This window comes from Triturus cristatus, chromosome 6 (assembly GCF_964204655.1).
Source record: "Triturus cristatus chromosome 6, aTriCri1.1, whole genome shotgun sequence".
NCBI classification, from domain to species: domain Eukaryota; kingdom Metazoa; phylum Chordata; class Amphibia; order Caudata; family Salamandridae; genus Triturus; species Triturus cristatus.
Genome location: NC_140589.1, coordinates 1,018,746,308 through 1,018,771,475, shown reverse-complemented (window position 1 = coordinate 1,018,771,475; position 25,168 = coordinate 1,018,746,308). Strand labels below are relative to the sequence as shown.

At 43.6% G+C, this 25,168-nt stretch overlaps 1 protein-coding gene across 1 annotated transcript in view; it reads left to right on the top strand.

Annotated features, from left to right (window-relative positions):
- ACOXL (acyl-CoA oxidase like) overlaps window positions 1–25,168 on the top strand; it is a 1,019,872-nt gene that overhangs the window by 224,589 nt on the left and 770,115 nt on the right. The window contains exon 3 of the mRNA XM_085611811.1: window positions 514–597. Within this exon, the coding sequence (XP_085467937.1) occupies window positions 514–597 (84 nt within the window). The remainder of the gene's footprint in view (window positions 1–513; window positions 598–25,168) is intronic.

The window sequence follows — 25,168 nt, the reverse complement described above, 5'->3', positions numbered from 1 at the left end:
TCCCCCGTGGGATTATTGTGGTATGTACATACAACCAACCTTATAAAGCGTTCTGAAAAAAACGAGCATGGGTGCGTTTGTTATGGCTCAGGATTTATTTATTTTGAGCCATTTAGTGGTATTGATTAAGAGAGAGAATTATAAACGAAAGTAGTGTTTCTGATCTGTGCCTTGATTTTTTTTTCTCGACGTGTGGCACACAGTATTTTAAAATTCTTGCTCAGTATACCAGTGTATTAAAATGCAACTTGCATCACGCTTGCTCTCAGAGTCATCTTAGTGATATTTTGAAAGACAGGAGGCAGAAGGCTCTGTTGTGTAGAAGGCATACTGTCAGTCCCAATCAACCTCTACGGGCTGCTACTACATCATTTTTTTTGCCAGAATCCTTGTATGGTTTTCGATGATTTCACTTTAAGTGTTGTTATGGCTTTTGTAGACTTTGTTATTATACAGGTGGATTGTTTTGTAAATTTCTTTAATGCAATCTCCTAAATAAATGTCATCTTGCAGTTGGACAGAAAGAAGAACTTTATCAATAAAAGCCTTATCATTGGAGAAGTTCTGTGCACAGCAGACATGACAACAGGCGTAAAGGTAAGAAATTTAATTTTATTTTATATATCTGATTTATCCGTATGTAAATATCCTATGTTGGACGAATCCTCTAAAAGCATAGTGTTGCACCATTGATTCTCAGCCTGTTAATTCCATGGTGATGGCAACCTTAAGAAGAGCGGAGTGATGGGTGAAGTAGGAAAAAAACACTTCTGTAGGGCAAAACATAGAAGTTTATTGGTTTAAATGTTAAAAGAAGACTTTTTCCTCCAGGTCGCTGCTGGGTCTAAAGAGCTCGTTAGTTCTCCAGTCTCCTTTTGTTGATTCTTCCACACCCTCTGCGCCATCTGCTCCTCCCCCTGCTCGCTGTTCACTGCTCTTCTATGCTCCCCTCCTCCTCCTTGCTTTCCTCTGATCTGCTCTACTTCTCTCCACCATCCGCTCCTCTTCCCATGCCTTCACTGTCCTTCGCTCTCCACTTCTGTTTTTCTGCTCTTCTCTGCCTCTTCTGCAACACTTCCATATACCTTTTAGATGCACAACCTTCCATCATCAGGTATGAATTGGGATTTCCCGTTACAGCCTGCATGCCTATGCCTGTGCCTGTGCTTTAGTCTGTTATCCACTCATGGATGGAAAAGTAACATTTACTTAACAGTCTCAGGAGGGTAAGCTTTTCACCCGTTTGAGGCAGGGTACAGGCACTGTCTCATCTAATTTCAAAGTGCTCCCCACCTGACTTGTCAATTCTTAATGATCATCAAGATTCACTATGTGGCTACCTTCCAAAATCTGCATGCGGACCCGAAACACTGGCCCACGAGTATTGTACCCAGCCATGTTTAAAGCATCTTCTTTTTTAACCGAAGTACTTTATACGTAGAGTTGGGATTGTGCAGTCAAGAAGGGCAAATAAGGAGTTCTCTAAAAAATTTCTGATATGAGATGCAGGAGAAGAGGACTTAAAGGAGTGCATCATTGTAGTGATAAAATGCAAGCCACCCATTTGGGATCCCAACAATTACGCTGAGATTGGTTTAAAGGAAAAAAACATAGAAGGTTTACAGTTTACAGATTTACAGTTGGTGTTATCTTAAAGCAATATTAATTCTTGTTAGGATCCAAAAGTATTGCAAAACTCTTCACTTTCTGAATTTAGTCCATTGCGAGTCACTCATTCTCATCTCATGCTCTTGACTGACCTTTTTTGTGAGAGCCCTGAAACCTCCTCCAGAACCAGGCCATTGGGATTCTAACAGTGGCCCTCCCTAGGATGTAATTAGGCAGCTTTCTCTTTGACTATATTTTCTTGTATCTGGATTGCTTTACAACTCTGCCGCATCACACAGGTATCTTTCCACTGCACGTTAGGTTGAATGCACCTCTGTCATGTGCTCCCTTTTAACCTCAATGATCCTTCTGCAGAGCTGTTTTTGTGCTTAAAGAAACAGATTCACCCCATGTCTTGTTGCAGAACTCCATCTTTGTTGAAGCTATATGGATGCCCTATGTTTACCAGGCTTTGTCTAATAATCCCACAGCCGTAGCTTCCGCCTTTTTCTCTGTGGTGTGATATACCACATGTTGAACATAACTAGGACACCATGGGCAACCATCTTTGACCAAATCATTCCAACTCTCTATAGCTAATCTAGTGTTAAAAACCTATTTTTTTCTTTTAATACAGTTTTTATTGTGTTTAATAAACAGCATCGAACATCACAATACCTCTGGGAAGGACAAGCAAGAAAGGTATATGTATGTATATGTCAGCAGATAGCACCTTGGAGTGGCAAAGACCACCATGGGATCTCACTCATGTGTATATGACAAGTCAGATGTTTACTTCTTTCTGGGGTCTACTACATTTTAAGAAACACTAATTGTGAGACTCTGGTGAGGATACTCGGCCTTCCGCTTCGTTATTCAAAATATACAATATCTAAAAACAGTCATAGAGATCGTCCGATTGCTTTGCATCGATTCCCACTTTAGACATATGGCTCTGCTCAGAAAACAACAATAAAAAGTTATTTCTGATGTTCCCATTAAGGGGGCTTAGCCCTCTAACATAACACGCCCTTAAGACCTTTTAATTATTAAATTGGCAAAAACGTATGATTGCTTTAGCCTATGAAGATTTATTTTTAAATATTCCCATGAGCTGCCCCTTGTTTCTTTAGCTCTCATGTGAAAATGAAATTAAATATATTTTTTAAAGTGAAGTGTTGCAATTGCATAACCTAGAATATGTCACTTAAGAAGCGCAGGGTGGCACTGTAGAGAGATCTAGAAAAAAATATTATTAGAGAACATCTGAAGCAAATGGAAAGTAACATGTTGTGTAGACTGAAAGAGTGAGTTGTCTCAGTTTATTTCATGAAAGCTATACTCCACTCCTTATAGCCGGCACTTTTATGTAGCGGGAATTGAAGCAAAGGTTAGACTTTGCAACGGTCAACACTAGTTTGGACAGCCCCTTATGGTCTCCTGTCAGAGGTCACACATGCTATAGAACCAGTCTGCACTCTGTGTTATGTTACCTTCTCCTGTCTAATCTGTTTCACAGTGTTGAGATGACAGTCCTGGAAGCTATAACCTGTGGTATTCTGGAAAAAGGGCACTTATACCTGACAGCCTCAAGGTCCAAAGAATCTTTTAATATTGATAACTTGGACATTTGAATGAACACCAAGAGAATATTGGAAAATTTAGGCACCTTTACACCATCTTCAAAAGAAAGACCTATCATTATACAGGCAAACTTTCAAACAGTGGCTCAAGAAGATTACAAAATGGGCCTGCACACAAGAGTTATATTTAGGGGAAAATGTCCAGGTGCTACAACACACAGTTGGCAAACTGCCCATGTTTAAACTGACACTTAACACAAAAATATAATAATGATAATGGTAAGATGTTTAGCTGCAGCATTGATTTATTTTCACACAACGCAAAATTGTCTCTCACAAATTGGTCTTTCTCTCTGAGTAAGGCATTGAGAGCTTGTGACAATAGTGTAGACCTTTACTTCCATTGATACTGGTCTATGGTCATTTGGCAGTGTTACAGACTACATTTTTTGAGAACAGGAGAATGCCTTTTACGAGTGAACATTTGCTACAGACTACAAATGAGAAACCGTGTTATGGCCGCCATAATTTAGTACACTAGGAAAAGCCAGTTGGCTAAAGACTATGCAGGATTTCCGCCTTTTCTTTATGGTCATCCCGTTTTTTTTGCCTTTTGCTGGACCCAGTGTTTTTGCTGTCTTTAGAACTCTGTGCACTTACCCCTACAAACCAGTACTAAAGGACCTGTGCTCTCCTTTAAACATGGTTGAATTAGCATATTCCTAATTGGCATGTTTAACTTGCCTATAAGTCCCTAGTTTATGGTACAAAGTGCACTCAGGGCCTGGAAGTTAAATGCCACCAGTGTATGGCATCACTGTTGTGCAAACAGCTACACTGGCAGTGCAAACATAGTTTTAGGCCTATCCTTTGTAGCCTGACTGTAGCAGTGTAAAAACAGCTACCCTTTTTAATAATATTAATAAATCACTCCCATGTAGGCATTGTAAGCGTTAAAAGTAAAACATGCACAAACTTAATGTCGACATGTTGTTACAGTGGCTAGCACCGAAAAGCACATCTTCATTGTGGTAGAAAACAGATTAAAATCCTTATATTGTATATTGGGAATGGAATTCGCTAATAAAATAATTAAACAACTATTTTTAAGTGTTACCAAAAACCCAATTCAGTCGTTAAGTCAGATTTTTAAATATATATTATGGAAAAGTAACTTTTAGGAAGTTATCTTTCCCTGGCTTGAAGTTAATAAAGGCTAATTTGCATTTGCCCTCCAACTTCTTCCAGGCCGTGATTAGCATTTTGAAAGGTGTGAAATGCCTCGACGGAGCAAACAATAAGCTAACCTGAATGGGCTGACATGTCTCCTTTGAACCTTACAGAATATGCAGGATGGAGGCTGAGGTTCCTCTGTTTCACAGCACAGTATCAGATCCTGCTTGACAGTTCTGCTGAGCCACATGTCACACTTGAAAGTAAGAGAGCCAGATGGCAAGACAATTCCTGTGTATCCATACTCTGGTTGCTGAAGGACCCTGCTTTATCCTACTAGACGTTTGTCTCTGGGTTTTACATTTAACAGTCGGGGCTCAGTTGAAAGGAAGGGAGCAGGAGGCCAGTACAGTTCTTGTGTATCCACTGTCTGGCTGCTGGGGAATCCTGCTTTTGTTTTGCCAGACTTTAGTCTTTGAATTTGTTGTTTGTCCAGGGGCTGGTTTAAACTGGAGTTTAGTGTTAAATGTTGGAGGAAACTAGGCTTACCATAATATACTTCCCACAATCCCCCCCAGACTTCAGAGCCCTAGTTTAGAGTGGCCGGAGACATTCGCCATCTTGAAAAGTGAAATTCACCCAATTGTTTAGGGCATGCTCAGGCGTAACTTCCACCCACTAGCTCTTGCCAGCCATAAATGTTGCACCTCCAGGCACCCACTTCAGAACCCAGCCTGACTTGAGGAATAACAGCAGAGGACCGACCCTGCTGTCTGTGACTTGAGAGGAGTCATGAAGGACTGAACCTGCTCGTCTTGTACCCAAGACAATGAAGTGGACTCCAGCGGTCATAAGGCTGTTGTCTTGTTAAAGATACAGGGATACAACATGCTACTAGTGGCCCTTCCTGCATCTACCCAGGTTACTATGGGCAACTGGACCTGAGCTGGACCCTGCTGCTGCCCTCTATCTGCCACCCTATGAACGTCCAAGTGCCTCTCCTTAGGTCCTCGAGAGCTTTAGAAGTATACTCCTGTGGTGGACTGGGACTTAAAGAACTAAGTCAGAAGGTAACATTTTTGACAAGGACAAACCTGGTTGGTGAACCTGACTGCGCTCCATTGCAGTCAGCCTCAAATTGTGGCTAGGTCCCAGTCTACGGGAGCCAGTGACTATCATTTGCTCTTTCTGATTTTTGGTGCTATTACTACTTAAATCTTTGGCAATTCATGTCTTTGGTTCCCTTTCTTGCATTTTAGTCATTTTGGTGTAATTTTGTTTATTAAATTGTACTCTTGGGATTTTTATTGTTTTGCATTTTGATTTTATTAATTTTTGGTAATTCGTAAATACTTTTTATATTGCTCTAATTTAAGCCTATCTTCTCTGTGCCATGCTACTAGGTGTTGAGGTCAGGTTAAGTTAGTGGGTTTATCTGTTCACCCTGACGTTGGTTGTGATTGTTACTTAGACTGCAATAGTAATACTCATTAAAATAGAGCAAGAGCGAGAGATCAACTGGACAAGTGAGATTTATTTTAGAATCAAATAAGGAGTTACAGCTTGTAAAGTTACTGGAGAAATTTCAGAGCCAACAGGAAACTTGTTTAGATTTTTGAGGTGTTCAAATGTGTGAGGGAGTCGTATTTTAAAATACATTCCTCGGAACCATGGGAGAAATAGTCTTTCTTGGTTTCAGCTCCTAGCCAAAGAGGCTGAGGCTACTCTCAGCAAAGATGAGAACAATTTGCTAATGAGAAGAGATGCAAAAAATAGGCATGCCTAACTAAGAGTAAACATTTTGTGGGACTAATGTCTGCCGAGTGCTGGTGGTGGACATCTTTGATGTAATCTGCCTTTCTTTTTACTCAAATGTTGCACTGTTTGGACACATTTGACATATTTTTTTTCCATTTCTGAGTGTTTTGTTATTTTCGTGTGATGGAACTTAGTATGTTGAATGTATTGTGTAATAGACTTTACACATTTTATTGTTCATGATGAGAGCTGCCTAACATCTGTTAATACCAGGCAATCCAAGTTTGGTTATTTGTATGCAGAGAGGCTGCTTGGAGTTAATGGACACTTGGAATGGGATTTTCGGAAGGGTTTCTTTTGTGTGTTTGTGGGGTTTAGGTTGTAAAGGTCATCTGATAAAATGGGAGTTTCCATTGATTTAAGGGGTTTGATGGGTGATTGTAAAATAAACTTGGGTGCCTGCTCTTTCAGCACGCAGCTCCATAGCTCAGGCAGTACTCTGCCCGTGCTTCTGTCCGCCTCAGACCGCGGTTCTAACCCCAGCCCTCGCCTGCTGCTGCCTTAATTTCTTCATTTTTCTTTGAATTCCTGCTGTACTTTTTTCCCTCCTTCACTTTCCTTGTTTTTACCCCTGTTCTATTCTCTGTGCTTCCCGCCTCTGCTTCCCTTCGAAGCCCCTCCCGCGTCCGCGTCTTCCACCGTTCCCGCCTCCTAGCTGTTCCACCCTCCCTGATCTCTACTTAATGGAGTTGAGCTAAGCCCCTCGGGTGTCTGCTCTCCCAGCGCACAGCTCCATAGCTTAGACAGTACTCCGCCCGTGCTTCTGTCCGCCTCAGACCGCGGTACTCGCCCCAGCCCTCGCCTGCTGCTGCCTTAATTTTTTCATCTCTTCATTTTTCTTTTTCTTTCAATTCCTGCTGTACTTTTTTCCCTCATTTGCTTTCCTTATTTTTACCCCTGTTCTATTCTCTGCGCTTCCCCGCCTCTGCTGCCCCCGCGGCTTCCACGTCTTCCACTGTTCCCGCATCCCAGCTGTCCCTGCCCTCCCCGACTTCTACTTATAGAGGCCGCTGTGCGGCCGCACCACCGATGCGCCAAAGGCAACCCTGTCTGCGCCCATCCGTGACCCGACAGCCACCAGCGCCAGGAGCCCTGGTCCTTCGACTGTCCCACGCTACAGCTCAGCTGATCTCCACACACTCAATGGCAGCAAGAAGAACAACAACTGCAAGCTCTCCTCTCCCTTGACACCCACGGCCCCTTCACCTGCCTGAACTGCCGTCACTCCTTCAACACAGCCATAATCCAGGACCCTCCTCCACAGCAGCTCTCCCGACGTTGCCTTTCTCACTGAAACATGAGACAAGTGCCACCTCGGACCCGGACATTGCGATTGCCATCCCCGAAGGATACAAAATCACCCGGAAGGGCCACTCTAACCACCCCGGTGGCGGCATCGCCTTTGCCCACAAGGCTCACCTTCGCCTGAACACGCTCACCGAAGGGCCAACGGATCTTATGGAACACCTCTACTTCAAAATACAGATGAACCCGACGACCATCCTACTAGGCACTCTCATCTACCGACCTCACGCATCCTTCTCAGACTCCATCACCAACTTAATCACACCACATACCATCACCTCCACAGTCTACATACTGCTGGGAGACCTAAACTTTCACCTCGACAACCGCCAAGACCCTAACTCCATCTCCCTCTTGGACAACCTCCACGTCATTGGACTCAACCAGACCGTACCAGAACCTATGCACTCAGCAGGACACACCCTCGACCCTATCTTCTCAGCAGGACATTCCATCTCCTTCAGCCACACCTTCGAACTCCCCTGGACGGACCACCGCTGTGTCCACTTCACCTAAAATGCAAAGATCCCCCGCAGATACCCACTCCAGCTCCAACGCAGAAACTGGAGCCACATCTCGGACAAGCAACTGACCACCACCCTCAGCTACTCCGCGCCCACCGCCTCAGACAACGACCCCACCACCGCCACCTGCATCCTACACAAATGGATCACCGACTGCGCAAACACCGTTGCCCCCCTCAAGAAATCCTCCACCCCTAGCGTCAAGAGGGCCAGCTGGTTCTCCACAGAACTCCAGGAATCCAGACGAACCTGCAGACGACTCGAAAAAATATGGAGGAACTCCAAAAACCGGCGGACCTTGACAACTATAAAACAGCCACCACTACCCACCACAAACTCATAAGACATTCAAGGTAGAATCTCCCCCCACGCACACAACAGCAAGGAACTCTTCGTCATCATCAAAGAGTTTCCCCAAACCAACAGCGAATCCACCGACATCCCACCCTCCCAGGACCTCTGCGACAGAGAGTGGAGAGAGAGGAGAGAGGAAAGTGGAGAGAGAGAGAGTGGAGAGAGTGGAGAGAGTGGAGAGAGTAAGAGTGAGAGAGAGAGACTGACTGACCGAGAGACTGACTGACTGAGAGAGAGACTGACTGACTGAGAGAGAGGAAGAGACTGACTGACTGACACAGAGAGAGAGTGACTGACTGACACAGAGAGACTGACTGGCAGAGAGAGAGAGAGAGAGAGAGGCTGACTGACAAAGAGACAGACTGACTGACTGATTGAGAGAGAGAGACTAACTGACTGAGAGGGAGACTGACTGACTGACAGAAAGACTGACAGAGAGAGACTGAGAGAGAGCGACTGACTGACTGAGAGAACGACTGACAGAGAGAGAGAGAGATTGACTGAGAGAGAGAGACTGACAGAGAGAGAGACTGACTGAGAGAGAGAGAGACTGACTGATAGAGAGAGAGACTGACTGAGAGAGAGAGACTGACTGACAGAGAGAGAGAGAGACTGATTGACAGAAAGAGAGAGACTGACTGACTGAGAGAGACGGACGCAGAAAGAGACTGAGAGAACTACTGACTGACAGAGAGAGAGACTGACTGATAAAGAGAGAGACTGACTGACAGGGAGAGAGAGACTGATTGACAGAAAGAGAGAGACTGACTGACTGAGAGAGACTGACACAGAAAGAGACTGACAGAGAGACTGACTGACAGAGAGAGAGACTTCGAGGTAGAGAGAGAGAGAGAGAGACTACCGACAGAGAGAGAGAGAGAGACTGACTGACTGAGAGAGAGACTGACTGACTGAGAGAGAGACTGACTGAGAGAGACTGACTGAGAGAGAAACTGATTCACTGATAGAGAAAGAGAGACTGACTGAGGGGGAGAGAGAGACTGACTGAGAGAGAGACAGAGAGAGTGAGACAGGGTGAGACTGACACAGAGAGAGACTGAAAGAGAGAGAGAGACTGACTGAGAGAGAATGACTGACAGAGAATGACTGACAGAGACTGACTTACAGAGAGAGAGACTGACTGACAGAGAGAGAGATCGACTGACTGAGAGAGAAACTGACTGACAGAGAGAGAGAGAGAGAGAGAGACTGTGATGGAATTGGGGTTAAAGTGTGTATGAAGCTATGCAATGCTCTTAAGATTGCTATTGTCTGCTAATAAAAATGTACTATCAAAATGTGCTCTTTGTAGTTACATCTGCTTTTGAAATACAGCATTGTCACATTGTCTAATGTTTTGAAACGTTTTTTTTTTTTTTTACTCTAGCCCCACCCTCCCACTGACCCCCGCCCCCACTGAGCCCACCCCTACTGGTGCGGCCCTCAGCCACAAACCACACTGTAATTTTGGCCCCAAATAAAAGTTTGTAAGTACCCATGTTCTAAACTGTTCTTCTTGTGAATGATCTGCAGCGTAATTCTTTAAATAACCACTTGACGGCGATATACTACTATAGAAACAGTATTTATTATGTAAAGAAGACCTATGGATTACCATCAAATGATTTTCCCACATTAAAAATATCTGTGCCATCGAGATCAGTAACGCAGAAATAAATCCAACTCTAATGACAATATACAGACCCCCCAGGATATTGCAGCATGGATCACATTTTCCAAATTTCACGTGCAGTTTTTGTAAAAATTGCGGCATTTTTACAAAATCTGCAGATTTCGCAGGTTTTTTGCAAATTGCGCAATCCTGGAGGGTCTGATTAACAATATCTGAATCAGAGTGTAGTAAGTTGTTAGTAAGGACATTTTGAATAGGTTCAAAGGTTTTCCTTTCTGTTTTGATTTTGAGATAATTGGCCAACATTCTACCTGCTTTGTTCTGACCCCATGATATTTGGATTTTATTTTTAGTAGGATGTTACAAGCATCAGTCGTAGCCAGTTTGTTTAAATTGGATTTAGCTTTAATAAGGTACTGGAGGTGAAAAGGAGATTTGGAAGTTAAAAAATAATTTTCAAGCGTCCTAATATGTTTAAGGGTGGAAAGGTATTGGGACTTCAACAACCTTTCTCTTCTGGCAGTGTAGGCAATGGTAAAGGTTCTAAAGGAGGCTTTAAAGGCACACCAGTTGTTGTGAACAGAGGTATTACTAGGTTTGTTCTGCTGAAAATATTCTATTATTAAGGAGGTAGCTTGATCGGATAGTAAAGAGTTTGGGGGTAGCAAGGGACAAATCAAAAGAAGCTGAAACAGGGGCATGATCAGAAATAAAAATGGAGCCAATCTTAGAAGATTGGAGAGAAGGGAGTAAAGGTTTTGAGACCAAAATGTAATCAATACGAGACATGGTGTGATGAACATTTAAAAATAATGTAAACTATTATTTATCATGGTTACTAGTTTTCCATACATACATCATAGAGTGAACAACAGGCAATAGCAGACTGAAATACTTTATGCGACTTATCTGGTTTAAATTTACAATTTGATTTTCTGTTAGAAAAAGGATCTAGCCAATTATTGAAATTTGGGTTAGTAATGAAAGACAATTTTAGTTTAATACTATGCCAAAAACCTGGATCAGACTTAACCGGTCATAATTATTGAAAAAGGGGCCCTGTTATTATAGACAGTGGCATTAAGTATTACCCATCGTCCACTCGTGTCACATTTGGTTGACAAAAGATGGTAACACCACCCTTACGGTTGACAGCAGGAGAAATAACAACCTGGCCCACCCATTGACATTTGAGCTTGAATGATTCAACATTGTTACAATAAGTTTCTTGCAGGAAAGGAATCTAACAATTAAGTTTTGATAAATGGGAAAGTACCTTTTGACGCTTAACAGGATGACCCAGACCATGGACGTTCCACAACACAATATTAAACATGTTGATGATTGAAAACAGGGGTACAGGAACATTGAGAACACACTGCAGATAAAAAACAATAAGGAGCAACAGAGGGAATAAACTATCAGGTCGCTCTCCACTCTATTAAGTCACAATATATAGAAGACCTGATTGCACTTAAAACACCCACCAAAGTCCGAAGATCCCGAGAGCAGTATAATAGTGTTCCTGCTCAGATGCTGGCTTCCCAAGAATGCCAATCACATCCGGATCCGGGTGTACAAGTCCCACTGTTTGTCAAACTACCAAAATGTGAGCGGTCTTGTTAAAGTAATCAAGAAAACAATGTGTGAAAGGTAAGAAAGTACCTCACGTAAGCATCACCAAGGGAGCTGCTGGTTGGTACTCACCAGTGTGCTCACGTTTTCATCATTGGTAACTTCCATGACCTTGAAAAAAGAAAGTAAATACGTGTCAAGATAATGCTCAAGAGGTGAAGAAAGAAACAGAAATGATATGTGAGAGAAGGCACAAACAAGTTACTTTTTTTAGCCACACATCCCCTGTCAATAGTCACAATCGCCGCTCGTCGACCGCTATCTCAGGGCGCGTTTCGTGTCACCAACTCCCCGGGATCAGAACGATGCTCAAAAATGGTCCACCTCTCGATAGCTTCAAGTCTGTATGCTGTTATAGCAGAGATCAGTGAAGAGATCGAGCGAGGGAAGGAAAGGGTGGGGACAGCGGGGAAGGAGACCTGAAAAGACACCAAAGGACAATCCTCTAAGTACGTTTAGAGTGGTTTCTATATGTGTATTCACCTGTAAAGAAAGAAAACAAACGTGATAATTTCTGATGAGCACTTGTGGTTTATCTCGTTCCTATTATTCCGCATAGGATCATAACATAAACCTTCTTGGAAGGACTCACTATCAGCAATGCAAGGAGACACAAAAATATATGCAAACATGAATACTACAACCTGTCTATTGCGTTACATTCATACCAACAATACTAGGTTTCTTAACTTAAATCTGCCTACCCAGATATCACCAGGCCTGACATCACAGGGCAGCAAGAGATAGTACCACTGGCTTGTCTACTGATCTCTGCTATTGCATTGTATGCAGCCTGAACATAAAGGAGAAAACATATCATCAATCCTATAAATCAGATGTGCTAACATGTAAGTGATACTTCACTTGCCATTCAGTGAAATATACTATAAGGACATTTTGCGCGTGTTATACATTGTTAACACCCAGCTGCACCATGTTATGCTGCACCTTTTTGGAATAACAACAAGGACTGCACAAGGTACAAACACACATGAAGACACACAACGTGGACAAGTGCCTCTTTCTAGTCTGGGCACAGGACGGGCTGCTGAGTTAGTGTAAGTGCTCCAAGAAATGCCGGTATTCCTACCAGCAGCACAAGAGGATATATGTGTCTCTCACCAACAGGGAGGAACACCGCAGTGATTAACGAAGCACACAATGCGTCTGAAATGCAGATATCCCTACCACCTGCACAAGAGGACAGACATGTCTCTCACCAACAGGGAGGGACACCATACTACATGAATGAAGCGTAATGCCTCCACAGCGCAAGGTTCCGTAGGTAGCGTGGCGAAGTTACGTGTGGTAGCTGGAATCTTATGATGTAGCTGTGATGCGATAGAACAGCATCACAGCAAAGTTTCCAAGAATGACCAGTATATGTCTGTATTGCTGAAGGTTGTTCATGTTAATCTAACCTCCAATAAATTTCATTAAGAAGCTACATTTGGAATTGTCTGGATTACTACATTACGCTTGGTTAGTCAAGCCAGGGTTCAAGAACAGTGTAGGCCGTGTTACGACACCCTTACCGGACCGTTACTCTGATACTGGAAGGAGCGATTCACAAGAACGTCTGATGCTTCCTCCGTGAGATCTTCAGAATAATCGGCAGTGCTGCGGGGCGGCGGATGTGCTGAAGACTCCTTCCACTTTTCCTGACGGCAGCGCACCACCCGTAAGGTATCCCGGGAAGTGTAGTTTTGTCCCGCTATAGTGACGGGACGGAAATGAGGATGCTTGGACCGAGTTCACTTCTTCTCTAGGTGAGACAGAGTTCAAGAGAAGCCGGGAGGGGGGGATTATGACAGTGCTTCCGGCTTGCACTCATCCCGGACGCGCCCTGAGATAGCGGTCGACGAGCGTCGATTGTGACTATTGACAGGGGATGTGTGGCTAAAAAGTGGAAACACTCCCCAGGAGGTGCATTGCCGGTGTGAATCCAGATAGCAACCAGCTGGTTAAACTTGAAGTACCAGTGAGGTGAAGATTGGTCCCCGAAGCCCTGATTGCCGCAAGGTACTGGCAATGAAACATGTTGGCCTTTCCTAAATGAAACGGTCTAAAGCATACCGTTTGTTTTAATATGAGTGTGCTCACGGCACCCTATAAAGTACATATATGTGCAAGTGAGTTACAACTCCTTTTAGCTTGGAGAAGCAAATTGTGCTCTTTTTTTCACTACGTGGTCCAGTGGGCATAGAATGACACTAGCAATTGCTTGTGCATTCTCTCACATATTATTTCTGTTTCTTTCTTCGCCTCTTGAGTATTATCTTGACACCTGTTTACTTTCTTTTTTCACGGTCATGAAAGTTACCAATGATGAAAACGTGAGCCAACTGGTGAGCACCAACGAGCAGGTCCCTTGATGATGCTTACTTGAGGTACTTTCTGACCTTTCACATATTTTTTTCTTGATTACTTTTTTTTTTTTTAACTTTATTTTTCGTTTTCAACAAACAATCATAATACTCCCCCCTCCCCCCGACATCAGAGCACGGCAGTACATACAGGTCCAATCAAATAAAACGTGTATACTTCTGTGGTACCTCAAAGTGAGACATGGCCCAGGCCATAACATGTGAGTAACTGGTCCAGGCCCATTCATTATCGTACTTTCTTGATTACGTTAACAAGACCGCTCACATTGTGGTTGTTTGACAAACAGTGAGACTTGTACACCCAGATCCGGATGTGATTGGCATTCTTGGGAAGCCAGCAACTGAGCAGGGATACTATTATACTGCTTTTGGGATCTTCGGACCTTGGTGGGTGTTTTAAATGCAATCAGGTCTTCTATATATTGTGACACACTGCAAAAACAAAAGTGGAAACAAACAGACACAGTTCGTCAAAAATCGAGTAACATGAAGGAATTACCAAAAACACTAAGAAATAAAGCAAATAGACACTTGTGCAATTATAGAAAGAGGAAGAGGAAAATAGAAAAGGAAGAAGAAAATAGAAAGGAGGGCATAGAGTAAAAGGGAATTAATTATTTAAGGGCATTGTGCATTAATGTCCATAGGTGATGGTTTGCAAAAACAGTTTTTGTTTAATCGGATCTTCAAACGAGCGAGAGACACCTTCATAAGTAATTTTGCAGAGAAGGATGAAGTATACCATAACGGATGTTCAGAGATCTCAGTTGAGGGTGAAGCGCCAGGAATTCATTACATCTAGCGTTGGTTACATTGGAAAGATCCTGTGAGATAAAGATGTTATGACCAGACAAAACAATACGACGTTTCTCCCTGCCAATTTTTAATAGTACTCCTTTAATTCAGATGTGGGTATTTTGAGTTCTGCATATTTACCACAGTTCCATGCTGTTCCATTGTGCTAAAGGCAGCTGAAATGTTTGGGTGAAGCTGTAGGCAAAATGGAGGAGTAACCTGGGGGATCGGAGAAGTTTTCTTGCTTTCTCTGATACTTCCTCATTTCTGAGACCAATAGGCTTCAGCCCGTAATTCCACAAATGCCCTTTCCGACTCCCTCATTACAAGTTTGTCAGAATCGGGTGGCGTTAGGGTGACCACCTGACAATAAGGCAAATTCTGGACAAGACTGTTAAAAATTCAGGACAAAGGGTCAAAATTCAGGACAAAAATTCAGGACACAGGGTCAAAATTCAGGTTGAAAAGTAGGACAAAGGGTCACTTTTACCGACACATCCAAGGAGAGGCCATACCCCTCTACTTTATCAGTGGATTTATTTACTGTTTTCTGCATAGCACTATTCATAAACTATGGTCTTTATGTGATTGCCTCTAGGTATGCTACATTCAGGTGGCACATTATGTCCTTGAACAGTCTTAAATGAATGCCCTTGAGTGCAGTGTCAAAGGCATTACCCATACCCAGATGTACGCAAACTTTCTTGCAAAGAAAGCAACAGCACATTTTTTATTATGTTTCTAAATATTTTAAAACCTATGACAAACAGTTTGGGAAACATTAAGGTAAGTGACCATCTGCTAGTTTAGACAAGTTGAACAAAAACATCTGGTGCACCTCAACCTCCTGTCAATGTTAAACAAAAAAATTATAATAAGGCAGAGCAGATGGTGTGGGGAACAGTTTCACTGATGATGTCAGAATGTCATGTACCCACAACTTGTCTGTAGTCTCACAGCACTAGAGAGTGCTACCGGGACTCCCATATTTATCTCTGAACTGGGAGCCCAGAATACAAGACAAATGAAAGTAAAGAGTAGGATGAAATCGATATCAAATGACAGATCCACATCAACTGATTCAAAGGATTGTTGCTAAGTACCGGACAAATAAGGAAGAGAAGAAAAAGGTGGATAAATTCCTAAATCAGACAAGATGGGCCCGCCATGAGTATCCAAAAGTATTGTGGACCTGTGGATTTGTCTCATCAGGGAGAGGAGAAACAGAATAGGCACTGTCAAGTGGGTGAACAAGCAGCACCCACACGCCCTGGCAAACTCTGCTGATACAATGGTCCTCTGGTTGTGCTTGTGAAGGGTTAGCAGGGGCCAGACCCCTTGGAAGGTTGTGCTGGGCAGTTGCCCACTCTGTCCATGTCTTAAAACGGTTCTGCAGTCAAACCAAGCCCGAACCAGTGATCTGGCTCATCCTTAAGTGCCAAAGCACGTGCACGATCTTCAAAATATTTGAGATGTAAATTACTCAAGCAAAATATAAGAATGTGATCAAGATTTTATAATGTAAGAAGAGTTTCTTTAACCATATGGTAGTGTTTTCCCCTTTATATACAATTAGACCCAGATAGAACTGGAATTCAGTTACCTTCCGATACTAAGGGATTAATATCTACCATTACCCTACTGATTTGCAGGATGGAAATCTGGGCAGAGCGACACGTTCCCTCTGAGCCCAGTTTGCTTTTTGGTCACCTCTTCCACTTTCTTTTTTTTTTTTCTCAAATCTTTTTTATTGGAAAATGGCATGACAAATAAGCAATATAATTACAAGCATGCAAGTGACAAATGTTACATTGTAAGAAGGTCATTGAAACATTCTGATCGCAAAATGAAAGTGACAGTTACGTCTGTCCTTGAAGTTAGGTCTCACTGGTCATATCCTGTCTGGATCTCGGAGGTTCACAAATCCATTCTCTGTGCACATTCCATTGCCCCCATATTTGCGTCCATTTGTTTGGGCACCCCCTGGCTTCGTAAATGGACTTCTCCGTGATCATGCACCAGTCCATATCTCTGCCCCAGTCTGACGTGTGTGGTGGGTTCTGAGCCCTCCACAATCGGGCAATATTCCGTTTAGCAACCATCAGCCCAAAGGTAACCCACGTTCGTTCCCTGGAGTTCAAGTCAGTAGGATCCCATACATTCAACAGAGCCAATTTAATATTGCAATGAATCTGTTGCCCCAACGCTTCCTCCATCAGTCGCACAACTCCCTCCCAGTAGCTTTGGATCACTGCACATTCCCAGAGAGTATGGATAAAGGTTCCCTCCTGCCCACATTGTCGTAAACAGCCACCATCTAAAATGTAACCCATACTAACCATCAGGGGCCCTGACAGGCAGGATCTATGGAGAAGCTTTAATTGCACCAGACGGAGCCTGGAGGAGATGGCCACCTACCGAGGGGAGGCCACTGCCACCTGCCACTCTTCCTCTTCCACTTTCAGTAATGGGCCACGTAGTGGTTATATATGATGTTTTCCTGCAAGTCATTACCCCGCATACCATCCCCCCGCATTATTTACAACGCAAGAGCACTTACAACGCGATACAATCACCCCGCAATCTTTCACTCCGCATATGCCTTTACCACGCATGCCATTACAACGCAAAGGCATGCGTGGTGAAGGCATAAACTGTGTAAAAGTGGTTAAGGTAAAAATATATATATATATTCAGTGAAAAAACCAAAGGTTTTAGGGAAAGTTATAGTTAGTTGGACATTTCACTTGTATAAAACCATAGAAATTGCCCTGTTATAGTTAGTTCAGCTAACTATAACTCGTGCCCCCGCAATGCACTGCTGATGATGTCACATATTACATCACTCATGACATGGTCAGTGACAACACTGATGACATCTCAAATGACATCACTGATGACATCATCCAGTGACTGTGTGTTTCTGTAAAGTTTAAATATGTTTAATATATATAGGGAAATGCGTATTGAAGAATGAGTGGGTGTATAAGTATCTGAATGGATGATTTAGTAGGTGCATGACTGAGTCTATAAGTGAGTAATTAAACTTATCTTACTGAATGCATGGGTTAGTGAGTAAACTGTGTGAATGTCTGTATCTGTCTGTCTGTTGGTGTGTAAGCGGCTGCATGGGTTTGTGAATAGCTACATGAGTGTCTATATGGGTTATTGATTGGTTGTCTGAGTATCTGTATGGGTGCCTGAGTGTTTGTGTGGGTGGTGTGTGTGTGACTCTGTACATAGATGTGTGAGTGGGTGATTCACTGGGTGCATGGTTTCAAGAGTGCATCTGTGATGGACTGTATGGGTGGGTGAGTGTGTGTATGGGTTTGTTAGTGAGTGAATGTATATCTCAGTTGTATATGTGTGGGTAACTACATATGTGAAAGGCAGTATATATGTGTGTTGGAGTATATAGATGGCTATAAGTGAGAGTGAGTGATTGTGAGAGTGACTGTATGGATGAGTCTGTCCTTGTATCAGTGATTGTATAAGAGTGTAAGTATGTGCTAGTATTTGTATGAGTAAGTGAGCTGGTGTGTGTATAACTGTATAGGTGAGTACATGCCAGTGTGATTAATTATTTGCATGACTGACTAGGTGTGTGAGTACCTCTATGGATGAGTGGCGGGGTGTGAGTTTCTATATGGGTGTATGAGTGCATGATAGTCCTGTACTGAATGACCATAAGTATGAGTGACTGCACGGGTGAGTGAGTGGATGTGTGTGTAAAACTAACAATCAGTGAGTGTGTATGTAGTTATTGCTGTTGGTATGTCTATGGTTTTGAGAATGGCAGTCTGTAATTTAGAGTGGGTGTATGAAAGGTTATATTAGGGTGTGAGAAGAGACATCAAATTATCACATGGATGATGTCATCAGTGATGTCATCAGTGATGTAATTTGAGATGTCATCAGTGATGTCATGAGTGATGTCACTGACCATGTCATGAGTGATGTAATATGTGACGTCATCAGCAGTGCATTGCGGGGCGCGAGTTATAGTTAGCTGAACTAACTATAACAGGGGAATTTCTATGGTTTTATGCGAGTGAAATTTCCAACCAACTATAACTTTCCCTAAAACCTATGGTTTTTTCACTGAATTTCTAAGGCTTTTTAAATGCTAATTTCTAACTATAATGTACCTGAAACCTATGGTTTTTTCAGTAAATTTCAAAGGTTTTTTAAATGCTAATTTCTAACTATAACGTGCCTGAAACCTATGTTTTTTTCAGAGAATTTCAATGGTTTTTTAAATGAAAATTTTTAAGTATAAAACTAGTTCTACCTATGTTTTTTGTACTGAATCTGAAGATTTTTTTAAACTGTTAATTTGTAAATATATTATTTATTAAACAATACTATATACTTTTCTGAAATTTGATTAAATTCGTTTTTTATTAAAACTGAAATATACTGTAATTATTTTGTTTTATTTTTTTATTTTAATATATTTATATTATTTTCTTTTTTTTTTTTTTTTTTAATTTTGGAGTTGTGCACCCAAAGCGTACCTAACGTGACGGGTGTGCGTATTATAGCCGCCATATAGGAAAAGTCGTGAAGGATCCGCGTATGGTGTGTGACGGGTGCGTGTTTTCCAGTTACGTGATGTACGTATAATATTACGTGTTGTGCACGATAGGTATGCGACCGATGCGCGACTCCTGCTCCCGCTAATTCTCGACACATGCGCATTACGGTACACGACGCTTGCGCGGTGGCGGGCCCCGCGTGATGTCATATGTGGGGTGGGCGGTTCCCGCGAAATTTTTTATATATTAAAATGATATGTAAGTGTCTTTAATGTACATATCAGGGCAAGAGATTGTCTAAGGTATTCATTAAAATAATATATTTGTACTTGTAATAAACTAATATTATTTTCAAATATATTTTCGCGGAGTCGCGTCGGGTGCGTTCTTCATAAGCGCACAGTGCGCGACTCCCATGTGACCTTAAAAAAAAGGATTTGATTAGTTTATAACATTTCCCACTGTAACTATTGAAGGACCCCACCCATGTTAATCATTCTTCTTGGACCATCTTCAGAGAAGCATCTCTTCTCCAACTTGAACCTTTTTTTTTTTTTGGTGTTTCTTTCTGAAGTCTGTTAAAAAATGGCATCTGGAGAGCAGCAGGTAGTACTACTTTCTGAAGAAAAATTGTTGGAGGAAGCCCCACCCAAGAAGAGACCAGAGTCTGTTGTCTGGAAATTCTTCACTTTTTCAGATGGAGAGAAGAAGGTGAATGCCAGAAAGATGACATGCTTGCTGTGTGGGAGGGTCCTGTCGCGAGGCAGTGAGAACAAATACTCCTGTGGTACAGCAAGTATGTACAAACATTTGCGCACCATTCACCCACGGAATCTTTCTCGGGAGGAAATGAGGCGAGCTGCGGAAAATTCTGCACCAGCAGTTGCTAGCACCTCAGGACAATCTCAACCAACACCCCCTATGGACATTAGGGCAGAATTGGCATTTTTAGAACAGCACTGTGTGAAGTGCAAAAAAATTATCTGCTATGGCGAGCAGTCGGTGGATGCAGTTTGTGCTGCCCAACGCAACCACCGCTGTTAATTTTTTTTGGTTTATTTTTGGAATGAAAACTAATTCCAAACGTTACCTGTTTACTTTGTTCCTTTTTTTGTTCAGTTTTTGAAAAAACACCAAAAAATACAAAATTGTTCAAAAAAAGAAAAAAAGGAAAAAAAAATTGTCAGAACTACCTTATCTGGTTAAAAAAAAGAACTATAATTGCATGGTAATGTGTGAAAGTTTGGTTGAATATATATGTGTAGAGCAAGATTGACTGAAAGAATGCATTATTAGTGTATGGTGAATGTTTTGGGGCAGATGTATAAGGAAGTGCTGTAGTGTGCCACTGCAAGCCTTTTTTCTGTACTGCTCTGCAGCACTTCTGAAGCACAGAGATGCAACATATTTACATGAATATGTCGCAACTCTGGGCTTCCCTCTGCACTGGTGCACAAACTGTAGCCATGTGCTGGCAGAGGCACCCTTGCACCATGGCGCAAGGATGCCTGCATTGTGGGAAGATTGTTTTTGTGCAGGAAGGGGCATGTTCATGTACAAAAACAATCACTAAAGGCATTTTCCTCCTTTCAATGTGTAGTGTAGAATGCAGCACGCATTGAAAGAAGAAAAAATTAGGAGAAATGAAAACATTTCTCCTCTTTGTGTCTTGCTACACCACCTCTAGAGTGGTGCAGCATTCACAAACATGTCTAGATTTATGATTTCTTGTAAATCTAGAGATATATCTTGTTCCATGGGTATTGTGTGGGAACATACACAGCAACAGCCATGGAACGCCCCTTCAACAGAAAGTGTTGCGTATGAAGGGGCTGTATTTACAACGAGAGAAAAACCATGCACGGTGGCTTTTCCTCTCCTTGTAAATATGGAGCTGCCCCCAGCACCACCACTACGTCACAAAGAGTGATGTACAAGTGGCGCAGGGGACTTGTAAATCTACTGCGTAAGAGCTTACGGATTGGCGGAGTAATACAATAAGTACATAGTGCTGGATGGATGATTGAGGAAGTGCATAGCAGTAACAGGAGGATTGCTAGACTGCATGGGTAGTACCTTACTATTACAGGAGTGTTCCAATAGTATGTATGTGGTTAGAGGTGTGCATGCATAGTGCAGTGAATGCTGTAGGTGTACTTGTGTTAGTGGCTAGGCCACTCTATATGTTTATCTTTAGTCAGGATAATTACAAGAGTGGAGAGAGAGTGACAGTGTGATTGGAGCACTGCATGAGTACTACCTAGATTATTGCAAGAGTGAGTCAGTAGTCTACAGGGAGTTAGGGGCCTGAATAGATTGTCATTGTCCAAGTGCATACATAGTGACTGAGTAGATAGAGTGCTGGTAATTCACAGCAAGGTGAGTTTATAAGTGCTTGTGTTTTGGCACAGAGATTAGATAAGGGCATGGTTCTGTCAGAATGATTGCAAGAGTGGAGAGAGAGTGACAGAGTGATCGGGGCACTGCATGAGTACTACTTAGATTAGCACAGGAGTGAATCAGTAGTCTACTGGGGGTTAGAGGCCTGCATAGATTTTTCACAAATGTAACTGTAGTACAGTGTCTCTTCATGCCTGATTCATTGCACAAGTGCATACACAGTGACTGAGTAGATAGAGTGCTGGTAGTTGACAGCAGGGTGAGTTATAAGTGCTTGTGTTTTGGCACAAAGATTAGATAAGGACATGGTTCTGTGAGGGTAATTGCCAGAGTGGACAGACAGTGACAGTGTGTTTGGGGCACTGCATGAGTACTACCTAGATTATCACAGGAGTGAATCAGCAGTCTATAGGGGGTTAGGGGCCTGCATAGATTTTGCACATTTAACTGTAGCACTGTATCTCTCAATGCCTGACTCAATGATTCAACAAGAGCATGGACAGCGACTGGGTAGATGGAGTGCTGGTAGTTGACAGTAGGGTGAGTTTATAAGTGCTTGTGTTTCGGCACAGAGATTAGATCAGGACATGGGGGCATATGTATCAAACTCCCCTTTAGCGAATCCCAATTTGCGAGGTTTTGCGATTCGCAAAATCAGATTCGCTAAACGGGATGTATAAAATAAATCGCTAATCATTTGCGATTCCTTAAAACTCGCAAATAATTCGCAGAATCCCGTATTGCGATTTCTTAATAGCGAAATTCGCTAAATAAGAAATCGCAAAAACGGGAATCTGCAAGCCTGGTGCAGGCTGATGACATCACAAACAGGAAACTGTACTGATTGCCTGCACCAGCTCACCTGAGCCACACCCAGAGGCTGCTTGTGGAGTGTGAGGAGGCTTTCCTGGAGACAGCAACCAGCAATGGATCCCAAACAAAACCAGCAGGGCAAAGATGCAGAAAAAAGAAAGAGAAAACACAAGTTTTCAGAAAAGGAGCAGGAGGTCCTCATTGAGGAGATGGTCTGCAGCCATGAGCTCCTGTTTGGGAAGAAGGCACTCAAAGCCCCAGAGGCGAGGAAGAGGAAAATCTGGCTGGAAATACAGAGCAAGGTGAATGCTGTTGGAGTCACCACACGCACCATCGAGGAGCTGCGCAAGCGGTGGTATGATATGCGCCAGAGGTCCAAGGAGAGGGTGGCAGCCAGACTCAAGGATGCCAATCAGACTGGAGGAGGACCATCCACTGCAGAGCAGCCAACCCCCCATGAGGAGCTCGTGGAGTCTACCCTCCTGCCTGAGAGCGTTGGTGGTGTGGCTGCAATAGACAGCTCCGACCCCTCATCCAGCAGACAAGGTAAGATGCATGCCAAATCACCCTGCACACCTCCCCATCCCTTGCACACTCCCCCAAATGCGCATAGTAAACTCCCAACATGGCAATCCAGCCCAGGTCTTACAGCACACCCAGCAATGCATCATGGGACTCGTAGTACTGTGTCTGACTGTGTGTCCATGACACCATCACAATTAAATGCAACATATGTGTTTTGGGGATCATTGAATAGAAATGTGTCAGAGGTTAGCCGTCAAAGATTTGTAACTTTATTGAGTGCCACATGCAGACAGTAACACAAACTCATGAAGTCCCCTTTACATCCACAGCACACGGCATGCCACAAGAAGACAGCGCAGAGGGAGAGGAGCCTGCAGACCCTGCAGACCCTGCGGACTCCAGCGATGAGACAGAGCAGCAGCCAATTCAGCGCAGGAAGCGCGCACATGTGCCCCCACTGCCTCCATTCGAGGACGAAGTCCCAGCAACAGGCGATGACACCGACAGGAGGGAGGGGAGTCAGGGTGTGACAGACATGCCCCGTCATGACGCACCAACACCAAGGCAAAGGGAACAGGCCATTTCCAGGTCAAGGCCCAGGAGCAGCACTGCAACAGAAGGAGAGGGCACCGTGTTCTCCGGCTTGGAACAGTGCATGCTGCAGGAACAGCGCCTGCAAAGCAAGGCAATGCGGTCAATTAATCACCAGCTAGGCCGCATACATCAGGACAATCGCAACATGGTAGCGGCAATACAAGAGCTCTGTGCCACTTTGAGGGACACCCAAGCTGCCAATGACAGGGCTGGACGACGTGCCAATGCACGGCTACACAATTATACTAAGGCAGTCAACCGCCTCTGCACCACCACCAGCGCACTCACACGCAGAAGCGTAACCATGCAGGTGGACATGGCACATTGCTGCCAGGACATAGCACGAGGGCTGGCGCAGGTGACCACTGCTGTGGAACAGCTGCAGACAGCCAATGCTGGTGGCAGCGCACTAATGGCCTCTGCTGAGAGTGAGGACACATCGAGTCGCAGCAGCATCACTCCAACCTTGCCAGGTGAAAGACGCCGCAGTGGCAGACAGGTAGCAGGCCAACGGCGCACCATGGGGGGCACTCACCCTGGACGGCACCGACGGAGGTGATCATCTGCGGGGACACTGACTGCAACACGGGTGCATTAACCCGCAAAAGGCTGTTTGCCCTATTTCTTGTGCCTTCTCTGCACTGTGTGTACAACATGTGCTGGGGACAATTACAATTTCTTTCATGTGAAGTGTGATTAAACACTTGACACATCATCAGGCTTTGTAGTCTCATTTCCTCAATACTCACCTAAAAATAGTTTCGTGTGATCTCAGTCCGTCTCTGGCGTCCAGCAGCTGCCCCAACTCCTGGTGCTGGTCTGGCAGGGGGAGCAGGGCGCTCGTCATCCGATGTGTCTGTATCGGTCACATCAATTGTGGTGCCTTTCCTCATTGCCATGTTATGTAGCATTGCACAGCTTGCCACGATTTTACAGCAGGTCTAAGGGCTGTATTGCAGTGCGCCTCCACTCTTATGCAGGCACCTGAAGCGGCTCTTCAGGATTCCGAAGGTTCGCTCAATGACACAGCGTGTAGATCTGTGTGCCCTGTTGTAGCTCCTCTCACTTGCATTTGCAGGATCCAGGTATGGGGTCAGGATGAAGTCGCGCACTGCATAGGCACTGTCACCTGCATGGAAAAAAACACAATAGGTGAGTCAATGTCCCCCCCCTCAACTGATGTAGTGGATGTATTGATGTGTGCAATGTATTTACCGAGCAGGTACCCCTCCCCAAACTCTCCAGCACTCAGACGTCTATGTATTCCACTGTGTCGGAAGATGAAGGAGTCATGTGTACTGCCGGGGTATTTGGCTACGATGTCTGTGATGTGATACTTAGCGTTGCACACAATCTGTATGTTGAGGGAATGGTAGCATTTCCGATTCCTGTAGACATATTCAGTTTCTGCTGGGGGTGTGATGGCCACATGGGTCCCGTCAATGCAGCCAATGACGTGGGGGAAACGTGCAATCTGGTAGAA